General features: G+C 43.7%; 1 protein-coding gene across 2 annotated transcripts in view; it reads right to left on the reverse strand.

Annotated features, from left to right (window-relative positions):
- RXRG (retinoid X receptor gamma) overlaps positions 1–12,311 on the reverse strand; it is a 44,846-nt gene that overhangs the window by 8,906 nt on the left and 23,629 nt on the right. For both annotated transcript variants that reach the window (XM_065893642.1, XM_065893652.1), the window contains 5 exons: positions 10,340–10,484; positions 8,001–8,180; positions 2,043–2,203; positions 1,797–1,926; positions 368–500 (listed from right to left, as the gene is read on the reverse strand). In XM_065893642.1, coding sequence (XP_065749714.1) covers positions 368–500; positions 1,797–1,926; positions 2,043–2,203; positions 8,001–8,180; positions 10,340–10,484 — 749 coding nt within the window. The remainder of the gene's footprint in view (positions 1–367; positions 501–1,796; positions 1,927–2,042; positions 2,204–8,000; positions 8,181–10,339; positions 10,485–12,311) is intronic.

A 12,311-nucleotide genomic window follows, 5' to 3' on the forward strand; every position in this document is an offset into this window, starting at 1 on the left:
GATCCTAAACCCTAATTCCCATCCAGGCCCCCTTGGATAAGAAGTTCAAACTCCCTACTCCCACCTTACTAGGTAATGTCAACAATACAGTCTCTTCCCTGGAAACCTTTAGGGATAATAGGGTCTTTCATCTGCCAGCAACTCTGTTGGCCTCTGACTGACCCCATCTCCTTGGATAACCGTTTCTTTTAATCCCTTTCTCATTCCCCAGGTTTATGTTTTCATGTGCTGAATGGTCTCTGCTTCCAGCCAGTACAGCTGATTGGGCTGTCCATCCTACATCCCAGCACTACCCACAGGTACACACACACACATGCACACATGTGTACACACACACATACAAGCGCCGGAAGCAGAATAGAGCCACCTGTCAAAGATGGAGCCAACCCCAGCACTGTGGGCACTGCTCCGGTGGACGTGTAAACCCGTGGCCAGAAGGATGCCATCCTGCACAGAAACCGAGCGGTGGGAAAAGGAGGCGATCAGCAACTCATTCCACCCTGCAAGAATAAGAAGGAGGCCTTGAGGGAAACCTGACCACACTCTTGCTTCATTGATAATCACCCAAGGCATGTATTATTATCCTTTGGAATAAAAGCAGAACCAGAAATCCAGGGAGGTCAAAAACTAGTTCCAGACGACACCACTAATTAGTGAGGGAACAAAGGGTGAGACTGGGGTCCCCTGACTCGTGGGTCTGCTCCTCCCCCACAGTCTCCCCAATGCAGCCCAGAATGGCAGCTTGAGGGCAAGGACTCTTTTTTTCCCTCCAGTCCATCAACAAATATGGATTGAACACTTAACGGGTAACGGTCACTGTGTTAGCTGCCATGGTAGATAAAGCGAGTATACCCTGCAGTGTCTGCCCCCAGGACCTGACAAGCTGGTTTTACTTCTTAGGCGTTGTTTAGTAGCACCCAGCACGGCATGTAGCTTTCCATGACACTCAGGGATCGCTCATTATCTAATAGGGATGAAATAAGCGGACTGGCTCCCCAGGCTCAGCGAATCTTCATGAAATGTCCCTGCTGGCTCCATGACAAAGAGGAGATTTGGCATATGTCAACTGCAGTGTCCCAGAAATGGGAGGCTAGAGAGATGATAGCATGTAGAATCTTAAAATAGGAAGGGACCCTGGAATCTTTCTAGTAAAAGCCTGAGCAAAAATCTTTGGCTTCCCCTATTTCACCTGTGAAATGGGAATATCTCTATTTTCCAATTTCATAATAGTAATGAGGCACAGCTTCAGATCGTCTTGAATAACAATTGCTTAACTGTCTTTGAAAATTAAATGCAAATTATAAAGGCTGAATAAAATTTGCATGGAAAAAGAGCCTTTCTTGGTCACTAAAAGGATTCTAGGAAGCAGTTTAAGAGAACCAATGGACAGAAAAATCTCATTAAATAGAAAATTCTCACCTTCTTGTAAACCTGCCTTGTTTTTTAAATTATGTGTGTGTTTAAAAGTTATTTTTCTCTGATAATAAAATGCATGTAGAAACTAATAAAAATTTCATTAAGTATAAAAGAGAAAATTTAAAGATTAAAAAAAAGAAAAAGAGTCTTACTCCTCCATTAACAGTGTTTCATTTGAAAATGAAAGTTTTGGGGGAGGGCCATCCAAATTTCAGAGCTTACCAATAATATAAAAAAGAACAACCTCGGATAGTGTTATCCTGTCTCGGCAAGGTGCACAGCTTGGATGGGTTACAGCTCCATCAGGTCACTTGTTTTAGGATCCCAAGGGTAATTTCAAAATGGCAACCCAAGAAGAAAGGAGCCCTGGTATCCCTTACCTGCCCGGAGCAGAATGACCTGGTCCTCCAAGGTGAGGTCAGAGAAGTGGGGAATACGCTTGGCCCATTCAACGAGAGTAAAGAGCTGCTTGTCAGCAGCATGGCATATGTTGGTGACAGGGTCATTTGTCTAAAAAAGGAACAAAGTACTCTGAACGGACAGGTTCTAGGACTCAAACATACTCCTTCCCCATCTCCAGCCCCCTCCAAGAAATGGGAGATGGATGGAGATCTAAGACCACCTACCGAATTCTCCATGTTCATGTCACCGTAGGATTCTGTCTTTGGTTCAACAGCAAGTTCAGCCTCCAGAATCCTCTCCACGGGCATATCTTCATGGCCACTACTGGCACATTCTGCCTCACTCTCAGCCCGCTCCCGGCTTCTCTGCCTTTCTTCTTGCACAGCTGGCAGGGACAAGGACGTGCAGACGTTACCATATGCCCAGGACAACTGTGGGAAGGTTAATTACATCCCTAAGCCTCATTTTCCTCCTCTGTAAAATGGGCATCATGGTGGCAATGAATCAGAGATGCTGCCATGTTAACAGATGAAACCAAGAAAGCAGAGCTGAGCTGTTTTCTTATGCCTGTGCCAAACTATGGGTTTTTTCAGTCCATAGTCTTTCCAGTTCATTATGGTGACCACTCTAAATGTGCCTTTTAAGCTTTAATAACCTCCAATTCTGCCCTTTCTTTTAATGAACCACTGTCTCCTTGCATGCTGTCTCCCCTATCCTTCCTCCACCTGCTACCTCTAATAAACCGGGAGCATGCAATAGTTAAGTAACAAGCGCATTACTCTAAAACTTCCCTCTGTCAGATCCCGTGCATCATTCTTGGCATTCACGTCCCATTAGGTCTGCCCCTAGTGCACCGGCCTGAACACAGCATCACCTGATCTGACTTGTCAGGGAAGATCTTCAGGGAGCCATGTGGGTATTTAGTAAGCGAAAGGGTGGAATAATGTCACCTAGATGACATTTCAGAATCAGCAGCCGATGTCGGGGGTGGGGAAGGGTACACAGGCAAAGGTGGAGGCTAGAATTTTCTCAGATCCCCCAAGTTTAAGGTTTTCATCAAAGAACCCTCTGGGTCTGTACATTAGAATTTCAGGCAGACCCCTTTCCCAATTCTGTGCTCTTCACTGGGAGAACAGTCTCTATGGGGTTAGTTTCCAACCTCTCGAAAGCTTCAGTTTCCATCTTCTTATTCCCAGTAGCAATAAGGAGAATTCAATATTGGCACACATTTTCTAAATCCCCAGAATCGAGAAAATTATACTCTAAGCACTGGCCAAGAGGGACCTCAGTGACAGCTATTCCATGAGCAACTTCTACGTCTCATCTTCTCTCCTTTCCTCCCCTTTGTCCACTTTCCAAGGCACCTCCTACTCTCTGAGCCACAAGGCTGCGGAATGAACTGGGACTGGATGCTGGACATCTAGTTTGTCACGCAAGTGATATTATTGATCTCTCAAAGTAGGTCAGAGAAGGGTCTGACAGCACAAATATGGCTGATACGTCACTGTCTCTAATAGAGACACACCAAGAAACCTCAAGATGAGAATGATATTCAGGGGTTGAGAGGGAGGGAGGGTAGGAAGGAAGGAGTAAAGGAAGAAAGGAAAGAGAGATTAAAGCAGGAGAGTAAGAAAAAGAAGAAATGGACGAGAAAAAGAACAGAGAGGACAAAATACGAGAAGAGCAAAAATCATGTACCTTGGAGTCAAATAAATCTTTTTCAAAATGGGCCTGACCGCTTCCTAGAGAGTAACGTCGGACATGGTACTCAGCTTACAAAGCCTCAGTTTCCTTATATGTACAGTGGGGATTATAGTACTTACCTGAGATTGTTTTATGAAGATTAAACAAAACAATTATTTTAAAGTTTTTTGAAAAGTAGCATTTCCCCTCCCCTTGGCCTCTCTTTACACTCTCGGGCTCTGCTCTGGTCCTCTCTCTATCCCTGCCCTTGGCCTCTTCCTCCCTCTCCCTATTTCTCTTTTCCCCTCATCCTTTCTTTCTGTCCATTCTGTTAGCCTTCATTCACTGACAACATACAGAAACTCTCATATGTGTTTTTATCATCCGTTGGATTTGCTGGTTAAAGTTGAATGCTTCTTGTATTAATTTTTTTTAAAGGTAGGTTAATGGGCATCTATTTGTCTTGATTTGAAAAGATGGGGGAAAGCAAACCAAGTTCCTCTTGTGGCCCTCAATTGATTTCTTCTACAGCTTTGTAGCACTCAAGGAAAAATAACCTTCACGCTCCAAAGAAGATAACCTTGGCTTCAGGGAATTAGATTCTAATTCCAATTTTGCAATTCACTGAGTGATCCTTTGCTATTCAGTTCTCCTTTTTGTGACATAAATCTTACTGTCATCAATGAGGAGTCATGTATCTGTTGTTGAAGCAAATCTTCTATGGCGCATTTTGAGCTACTGCTACTCAGTACATCAGGGTACATTGAGGGGCCAGTGGGACCTAAAATAGGATTTTCCATTTTCCAACATACATTTTTGTGATGTATTAAAACAGCCAAAATGTATGGAGCCCGTTCTCTGTGTCAGAATTATGCTTTTAACACTTTTCATAATTAACCCCCACAAGAACCCTCTGAAATGCTATGAACCACAGAGAAGTTAGGTAACCTGCCTGAGGTCACAGAGCTAGAAAGTGGTGAAGCCAGCATGTAGACCCAGGCTGGCTGCCTCCTGAGCTTACCCCTGACTCCAAGGCTCTGGGCTGGTTGGATGAATACACCCACAGGAATGTCAAGTGCTGACCACAAATTGCCTCAAAAATAATCCATTCTCTTACTACCCAAACCACATTATATGACCCAAAATTATGGAAATAGACTTCCCCAGAACCCCTGAGGATCGTTTGGTGGCCTGGAAGTCAGAGGGTCCCAGTCCTACACCCACTCTGCCATTAGCTTCCCATGTAAGCTTAGGCAAGACCCCTAGCCTCTCAGAACCTCTGCTTCTTCTTTCAGGAAATGAATGTGTTACATCAGGCAATGGCAAATGTCCACTCCAGCTTCGCCATTATGTACCCTGGCTTTAGGCAGGTGAATTCTGAGCCCACCCCAATCTCATCTCTCTCTGTCTGTCCAACTCTCTAGGAATGTAAATTCTATAGTATCACTCAGTTACCTGTTCCAGGATTTTATTAGTCTTGTCCTCAAGAAAGTGCCTGAACTGAGCCCCAAATTCTGTAAATGAAGGCCAGAAATGATAGTGGCGAAGGAAAGGCTGTCCAGTAACTTTTTAAAAGTGACCCTCGATATAGTGAGATGAGGAACTGATTCGCTTTTTGCCTTCTCTTTGTCAGGGCGAATAGTATCAATTCCTTTAGCAATTTCTCAGAGAGCCCCTTTCCCCTTCCTAATCTTTATTCCTCAGCTTTTCATCATTCCTGTTGCTCCACATTATTTGTTTTTTTTTAATGCAAGAACCAAAACTGGACCCTACTTGCTACGAAAGAATCATAAATAATACTAGGTTTAAAAGAAGCACTGCCCAGGCTCTTACAATCCACATGTCCCTGTCTGACTTAAAATAAAGAACCACGCTTCCCACCATTTGCTCTGTGAACCACTCTGACCCTAATTGAGCCAGAAATATTCAGGTTGAGTTTTTTTGTTTGTTTGTTTGTTTTTTTGCGGTACGCAGGCCTCTCACTGTTGGGGCCTCTCCCGTTGCGGAGCACATGCTCCGGACGCGCAGGCTCAGTGGCCATGGCTCACGGGCCCAGCCGCTCCGCGGCATGTGGGATCTTCCCGGACCGGGGCATGAACCCGTGTCCCCTGCATCGGCAGGCGGACTCTCAACCACTGCACCACCAGGGAAGCCCTCAGGTTGAGTTTTGAGAGTCAGAATTAGACTGTGAGGCAGGAGAATCGAGTATAAGTGATTTGCAATCTGCAGCAATCATGCTCTATGCTGATGAGAGACACACTTTGGGGGCATTAATTTTACGTTTTGACTATCACAGTGGTGGAAGCTACAAAGAGTATCAGTTCTATCCCAGTGAAGAGGAGACAGTCTCCACCAGCTGATTTTTCACATCACATGCTCCAGTCTAGAAACTTGTTGACCCCTCTACAGCAAGTATGACACAAGCATGAAGTAATCACTCAAGTCATACTTGATGAATGAATGACTGAATCATTTTTAGAAGCTCCTGCATTGCTAACACTTATGATTCTGATATTTAGTTTAAATCACTCATCCATTCTCTCAACGATTTTTTCTTAAACGTCTACTATGTGCTAGTCACTGGTGATATAAGCCGTGGGGGGACAAAAGGCGGGAAAAATATCCCTGCGTTCTTGGAGACAGACAGCAGACAAAAGTTTAAAGTACGTTAGATAGTGGTAAGTGCTGTGGGAAAGAGACTGGGAAGTATGAGGGTGTTTGGGGCAATCTGAGACAGTGTAGTCAGGCAAAGCTTTATCAAGAAGTTGACAATCAGGTAAAGGTACGAAGGAGGAGAAGTGAGTCATGCAGGTACCTGGGAAGAGGGCAGTCCAAGCAGACAGAACAGTAAGTGCAAAGGCCCTAAAGTGGGAGCAACCCTGATGGCCCAGCAAATACACTAGAAAGGCTGGAGCAGAGAGACATGGGGCAGCCAGACTATGTATGACCTTGAAGTCATGACCAGAATTTTGCCTTTTTTTTCTGAGTAAGAAGGGAAGGCATCAGAGGGTTTTGGTGAAGGAAAGGCTTCACCTGACCCACTTGTTCAAAGCCTTACTCAGGTTGCTTTGATAAGGAGAGACCGAAGGAAGATAAAGACGGAAGCAGAGAAACTTCTTAGGAGGCTGTTTGTATTATTACAAAAAAGAGTTGTGGTTTGGTGATAACAGTAAAAATAGTGAGACATGGAAAGATTCTGAACATCTTTTGAGAAACAGAGATTTCCTCACCCATTGAATGTGGTGTATGAAAGAAAAAGAGGTGTCCAATGGCTTTTGGTCTGAGCAACTGAAAAATGGCTATTTCCTAAAATGGGGAGGACCGTGTGATGAACAGGTTAGGAGGACAGATTTGGGGGTCTGTCAATTTGAGATTCTGACCTAGGAGTAAGCGGTCCTAGTCTCTGTTCATCACCTACCTTGGGGACCTTGGAAAACTCACTCCATCAGTCCAAGCCTGTTTCCTTGGCTGTAGAATGGTTAGGGTTATTAAGTTATTCTCAAGGGCCACCTCCATCTCAAACATGCTAGGAATATCACTTTTTTTCCTTCTTGGTAGCATTCTCTCTTAGAAGGGGCTCAAACGTTTTCTTCATTGGTCCTTTCAGTCAGCCTCCCCCCTCCTCACAGAAAAGAAGTTCTTCAAGAATAAGAAAAGTCACCTGGGAGTGACTAAATGCCTTGTTCCCATTTCCTAGAGAGAGAGGCAGGACCCCCTTACTCTTAAATCTATTAAGATTCACCATTTACACCCTGTACTTGCTTGAGTTTACCAGCTGATTAACTGCCCAATTCAGGTTATTTGTATTACTTAACAGAAAGACTTTTTGATCTGTACATGAACAGAAAGCACTTTCAGATTTTTTTTTTTCTACAACAACCCAGCTAACCCACACTGTAAGTTTGAAAGATGTAACATTTAAAAACGCGTGATGGTGATCTCTCTGAATGAGAAGGCAAAGTCTGATTATTGGTAATGCCAATAATCCCCAAAGACTTTGGAATACACCAATCTCAGAGGATTTGTAGCAGACCAAGGTTATAAAAGCCCAGAGAGATTAATCAAACCAGCAGGCTTCCCCAGAGTGAGGATTAGAGGGGAGAAGTCAGCTCTGCCCAGAAGGTCAGACTGATGTCCCATTACAGGGCAGCACACAGCGACCCCGAGACCTCAGTTCTGATGCTGTCTGGCTATTGGAAGAGCAAGGGAGAGGGTCCAGTTTGGACCATCATCTGAGGTCCAGGAGAGGATAGGTGAACATGGGGGAGGAAGATGCTCTTGCTATCTTTGCTCGGGGGTACACACTTACCAGGGCAGGAAGCATTCAACTGAAATACTCGAGAAATCATGGTACCCAAAGTCATTTCCCCCCTCCGCTTCAAACTTCTTCCACACAGTCCAGCCTAGCAGGACTCTTTCCTATGTCCTGCACTTGTTTCCATCATTTATACGCAAACTGCTCTGCCCCGAGTGGAGGGAGGGGTAGTGGGGAACCTCACCTTCCCTCTTCATGCCCATGACAAGGCACTTCTGATAGCGACAGTACTGGCAGCGGTTGCGCTGACGCTTGTCAATGAGGCAGTCTTTATTATCCCGACACGTGTAGATGAGGTCTTTCCTTATGGTTCTCTTGAAGAACCCTTTGCAGCCTTCACAACTGTACACACCGTAGTGCTTTCCTGGTCACAAGAAAACGACATTCCGTAAGTTATTCTTGTGTTTATTTGGGTCTTTCATGCAAAAGAACCCCTTGGCTCTCGCCTAGGGAAACTGGCACATCACCTAGGCAATGGGACAGAAAGCAAAGCAGGGAATGCAGGCTTGATGACAGGAACCAAACCAAGGCAGAGTAAATATGCCCTTCCTCGTGTCTACTCTCTGGAAGCGACTCTCTGGAATCACCAATTCCAGACAGCATTATTAGAAAAGTCCTGACCTAAGATTTTGTTTACATTTATTGAATAGGGCAACTCTTACGTTTAGTTAAGCAAAATGTTCTGCCTTCATTTAAGACATCAGTATACATAAGAAATAAAAATATTTATGCTTGTTACGTGTTATCTAGCAGGAAAAGAACCTCAGCTTCACACATATTTCCCCATAATTGAAGCCCAAGGACTTAGGAATCTCACTTAAAAGTATTATCCTCTATCATAAACTATGAACAAGAACTTGAGTTATAAATTTTTTATATACTACTGCCTATTGGAGGAGTAAACTGGCTATGATCTTTATGGCATAATATGACATATAATCTTGAGATGTGACATAAAGATCTGATGGAAGGTAGTTTTGCTTGATCCAGAATAACCTGTTACATGTCTCATTGCCCTTATTACCTGTTCCACGCATCCAGGTTTCCAGGACTCCAGCCAGAGATGGCTAATTTGGTCAGGAGAGCCACCATACCCATGCCCACATAGGCATCAAGAATCAATCACCATACTCTTTCTAAGTAGAAGTCTTCCCAATACTACACACCATGCAGCTACATTTAATGGACTGGAATTGTGGGACTTGAAAAATATAACGAAACAGATCATTCAAAACATATTTATGTCTGATTCTTGAGTATGACATGAGATACTGTTTAGTTATAGACCTGACATGACGTTCTAATTTGGTTGTATTTAGGCTGATATCGAAGTGAACTTGAAGTCCCTGAGAACTAGCCAGTATAAATACCTGCATCCCAGGAGCTTACATTTCAGAGGAAGCCACTCTAAGATGCAGTGGTGGCTAGAGATAGCCTGCTTGATGAAGTTTAGTCTTCAGTTGACTATACTAATTTCCTGAACTCAATAAATACAGGCTTTTATCTTGGGCTCAAAGAACCTAATGCTTTCAGCTCTGAAGTATTTGTCTTTAAGAAACACGGGACCAATTTGTCATTCCCGTGGTTCTTCCATATATGAGAGAACTGCCCAACTTTCAATTAAACCATAGCAGAAAAAACTCTCTATCAGGGTGGCTGGAATTAAGTTGCTATGGCAATGGTCAAGTCTGCATGATTTGGAAACAACTTTTTGAGAACAAGCAAACATCAGCTGTGTAGCTAAGTTCCAGGCACCTGGAACTTTCAGTGGAGTCACATTTCGCAGGGACTTTGGTGACAATAAAAAGATGAGAAAATATTGTCAGCCGTCATAGACAACTATAGAAAAGAATCTTCCTCATTCATCAAATCAGAGATTCAAATGTCATCAAAATTGTTGAGACGGGGAGTGGGGAGGCAGGAATGATGGAGAGGCAGGGAAACAAGTCAGGAAAGAAATAATTTGGGCAAAAATGGAAGAGGATCAAAGAAGATAAAATCAGTGAAAACACACTTATTTCCACCTATGGAAACATGTTAAAAACCTAGAATGTTGTAGAAGGAAATTCGCTAAAATATCAAAGGGTTTATTTTGTTAGGAACACTATAGATAACTCTTTGTTTTCACTGGTACTTTTCTGGTTCTCCCACATTTCCTATGTTGGGATATTATTTTTAGAATTATAAAAAAATATTTTTTTTTAAATTAAAGAGACTGTAGCTTGAGATACTTGCTCATTACAACAGCTTCTCTATCCCAGATACACATGCAACACAGTAACTCCAGGGAAGGGCTTCTGAAATGTTTTCTATAAATCTAATCTTACCACATGAAATTATGCTTTAAATTCATTAAGGCTGTGGTGACAGAAATTTACAGCCTGGGCCCCAAGCTGGACCATGCTCAAAGACCCCTTTTCTCTCGTTGGGTACAAAGGAGCCAAGTGGGCAATGGAAGAGGTGTCTTCTCTGGTATCCCCATTGCATGGGGCACTTGGGAGGAGTGTCTGCTTCTGTACATACCTGAGGATCTGTCCCCACAGATGGCACAGATGTGTTTCACCAGAGATCCAGGGCTAGTGGATGGGTAGTTCATGTTTCCAATGCCAGGAAGCCCTGGTAAGGGTTTGATGTCCTCTGAAATGCTGACACTGTTGACCACATTTAGCTGTAAGAGAAAAAAATACAATAAAACACAGAGCTAGGGTAAACCCAATCCCTGAGGCAGAAAGCAATAAGGCCATCCTTGAGGGGAAAAAAAGTGGGTTCTATTTCAAGAAGTAGTTTCCAAGTACAGAGTATCTAAAATTGCCTATGAGGGATGTGAATTTAAGGGAGAAAAAGAGTAGCATAGAGGAACGAAGTCATTTTTAAATGCCAAAACCTAAACCAAAAATCACAACACATCTACATCAGAGCTCTCAGCTTTTACTCATTTTACTCATGTTTTATTTGAACTAGAAATCCACGCGGAACAGCATACTTAGGACAAGTCCTCTGTGTATTTTTTAATTTTTTATTAACTACATCCTGCCTATTCAGCAGTACTCCAAGGGGAGCTATGGCCCTCAGGCAAAAGACTTAGACTAGGAGAGAACCAAGGAAAATATGCAAATCTATCCGTTTAGTGAATCAACAGTCATTCACAAGCACTCACCATGTCAGGCACTGTGCCAGGCTCTGGGATACAAAGGTAAATAAAATGCATACTCTTAAGACGTTCACAGTAACATGGAAGAGACGATACGTGTAGTGGTCATCTCAACAAGCCTACCGAGGATGGTAAGCCAAATGCCCAAATCATTGCAATAGCACCAAAAATTAGGTTAAAAGTCCCGGATCATGTTTTTGAACTTGTCTCTAAGGAACAAATATCTTCCCATGAAAATATAAAATCTTTAGAGCCAGAGACCATCTGCCTTGTCTTCCGGGTGCCTGACGTGAACCCAGCATGTGGTAGGGAGTTGGTAGAACTGAATGGCTGAATAAACGAACATGTGTGTATCCCTTTCTTCACCCCTTATCACAAGTTAACATTAACTCCTCACCGCCACCCCCTCCTTGTCTCCCGGTGCTCTTAGGGAGATGACTGAGAAGCTGCCTCTACGTGTCTTGTATTCATCAAAGAAAAGTTAAATAAATACAAGCCAGTCATCCAATCAGCAGTGTTTCTGTACCCATGGGCACAGGTCAATGTTCTAGGCACTGTGAAGGGAGATATGAAATGGAGGTCTGTGTGTCATTCCTCAAAGATGATGAAAATCTCACTGAGGAGTCGGAACGTGCCCCCAAAGAACACTTCCAAGTAAGTTCAAACAAAAGTGGTGCTGAGTAAGTGTGAGTTAAGTGCCCGGTAGAGGCACCTGGTGAACATCTGGGGGTTTAAGGGAAGGTCCACTGACTTCTGCATGGTCTATGTGACTTTTGCCTAACTGAAGTGACTGTAGTTCCCAAACTGAACCAAAGGTAGGATTTTCTTCTCTATTCAAGGCCTTTGGGACAGAAGGAATGATCAATAAAACCTAAAATACAACAGAGGGCTTCCCTGGTGGCGCAGTGGTTGAGAGTCCGCCTGCCGATGCAGGGGACACGGGTTCACGCCCCGGTCCGGGAGGATCCCACATGCCGCGGAGCGGCTGGGCCCGTGAGCCATGGCCGCTGAGCCTGCGCGTCCGGAGCCTGTGCTCCACAACGGGAGAGGCCACAACAGTGAGAGGCCCACGTACCGCAAAAAAAGAAAGAAAAGAAAATACAACAGAGCCTGAGTTAGGTTCCTTCTAAATTTACTAGCTTTTCAATTCACTAAGCAAATATTTATTGAGCATAGGAGGTGGGCAAAGGCTCTGGGTTAAATGCTGCAAGGGATGCAAAAAAGAAAAGACAGCTTTCAGGGCCTTGCTTTGAAATCAAAGTCACCAGGAATTTTTAAAAATTCATTCATATGAGGGATGAAAACACGTCCATGGTGGGAGAATTCTCCCTCCTCTTCCTCTTT

This window comes from Phocoena phocoena, chromosome 1 (assembly GCF_963924675.1).
Source record: "Phocoena phocoena chromosome 1, mPhoPho1.1, whole genome shotgun sequence".
NCBI classification, from domain to species: Eukaryota; Metazoa; Chordata; class Mammalia; order Artiodactyla; family Phocoenidae; genus Phocoena; species Phocoena phocoena.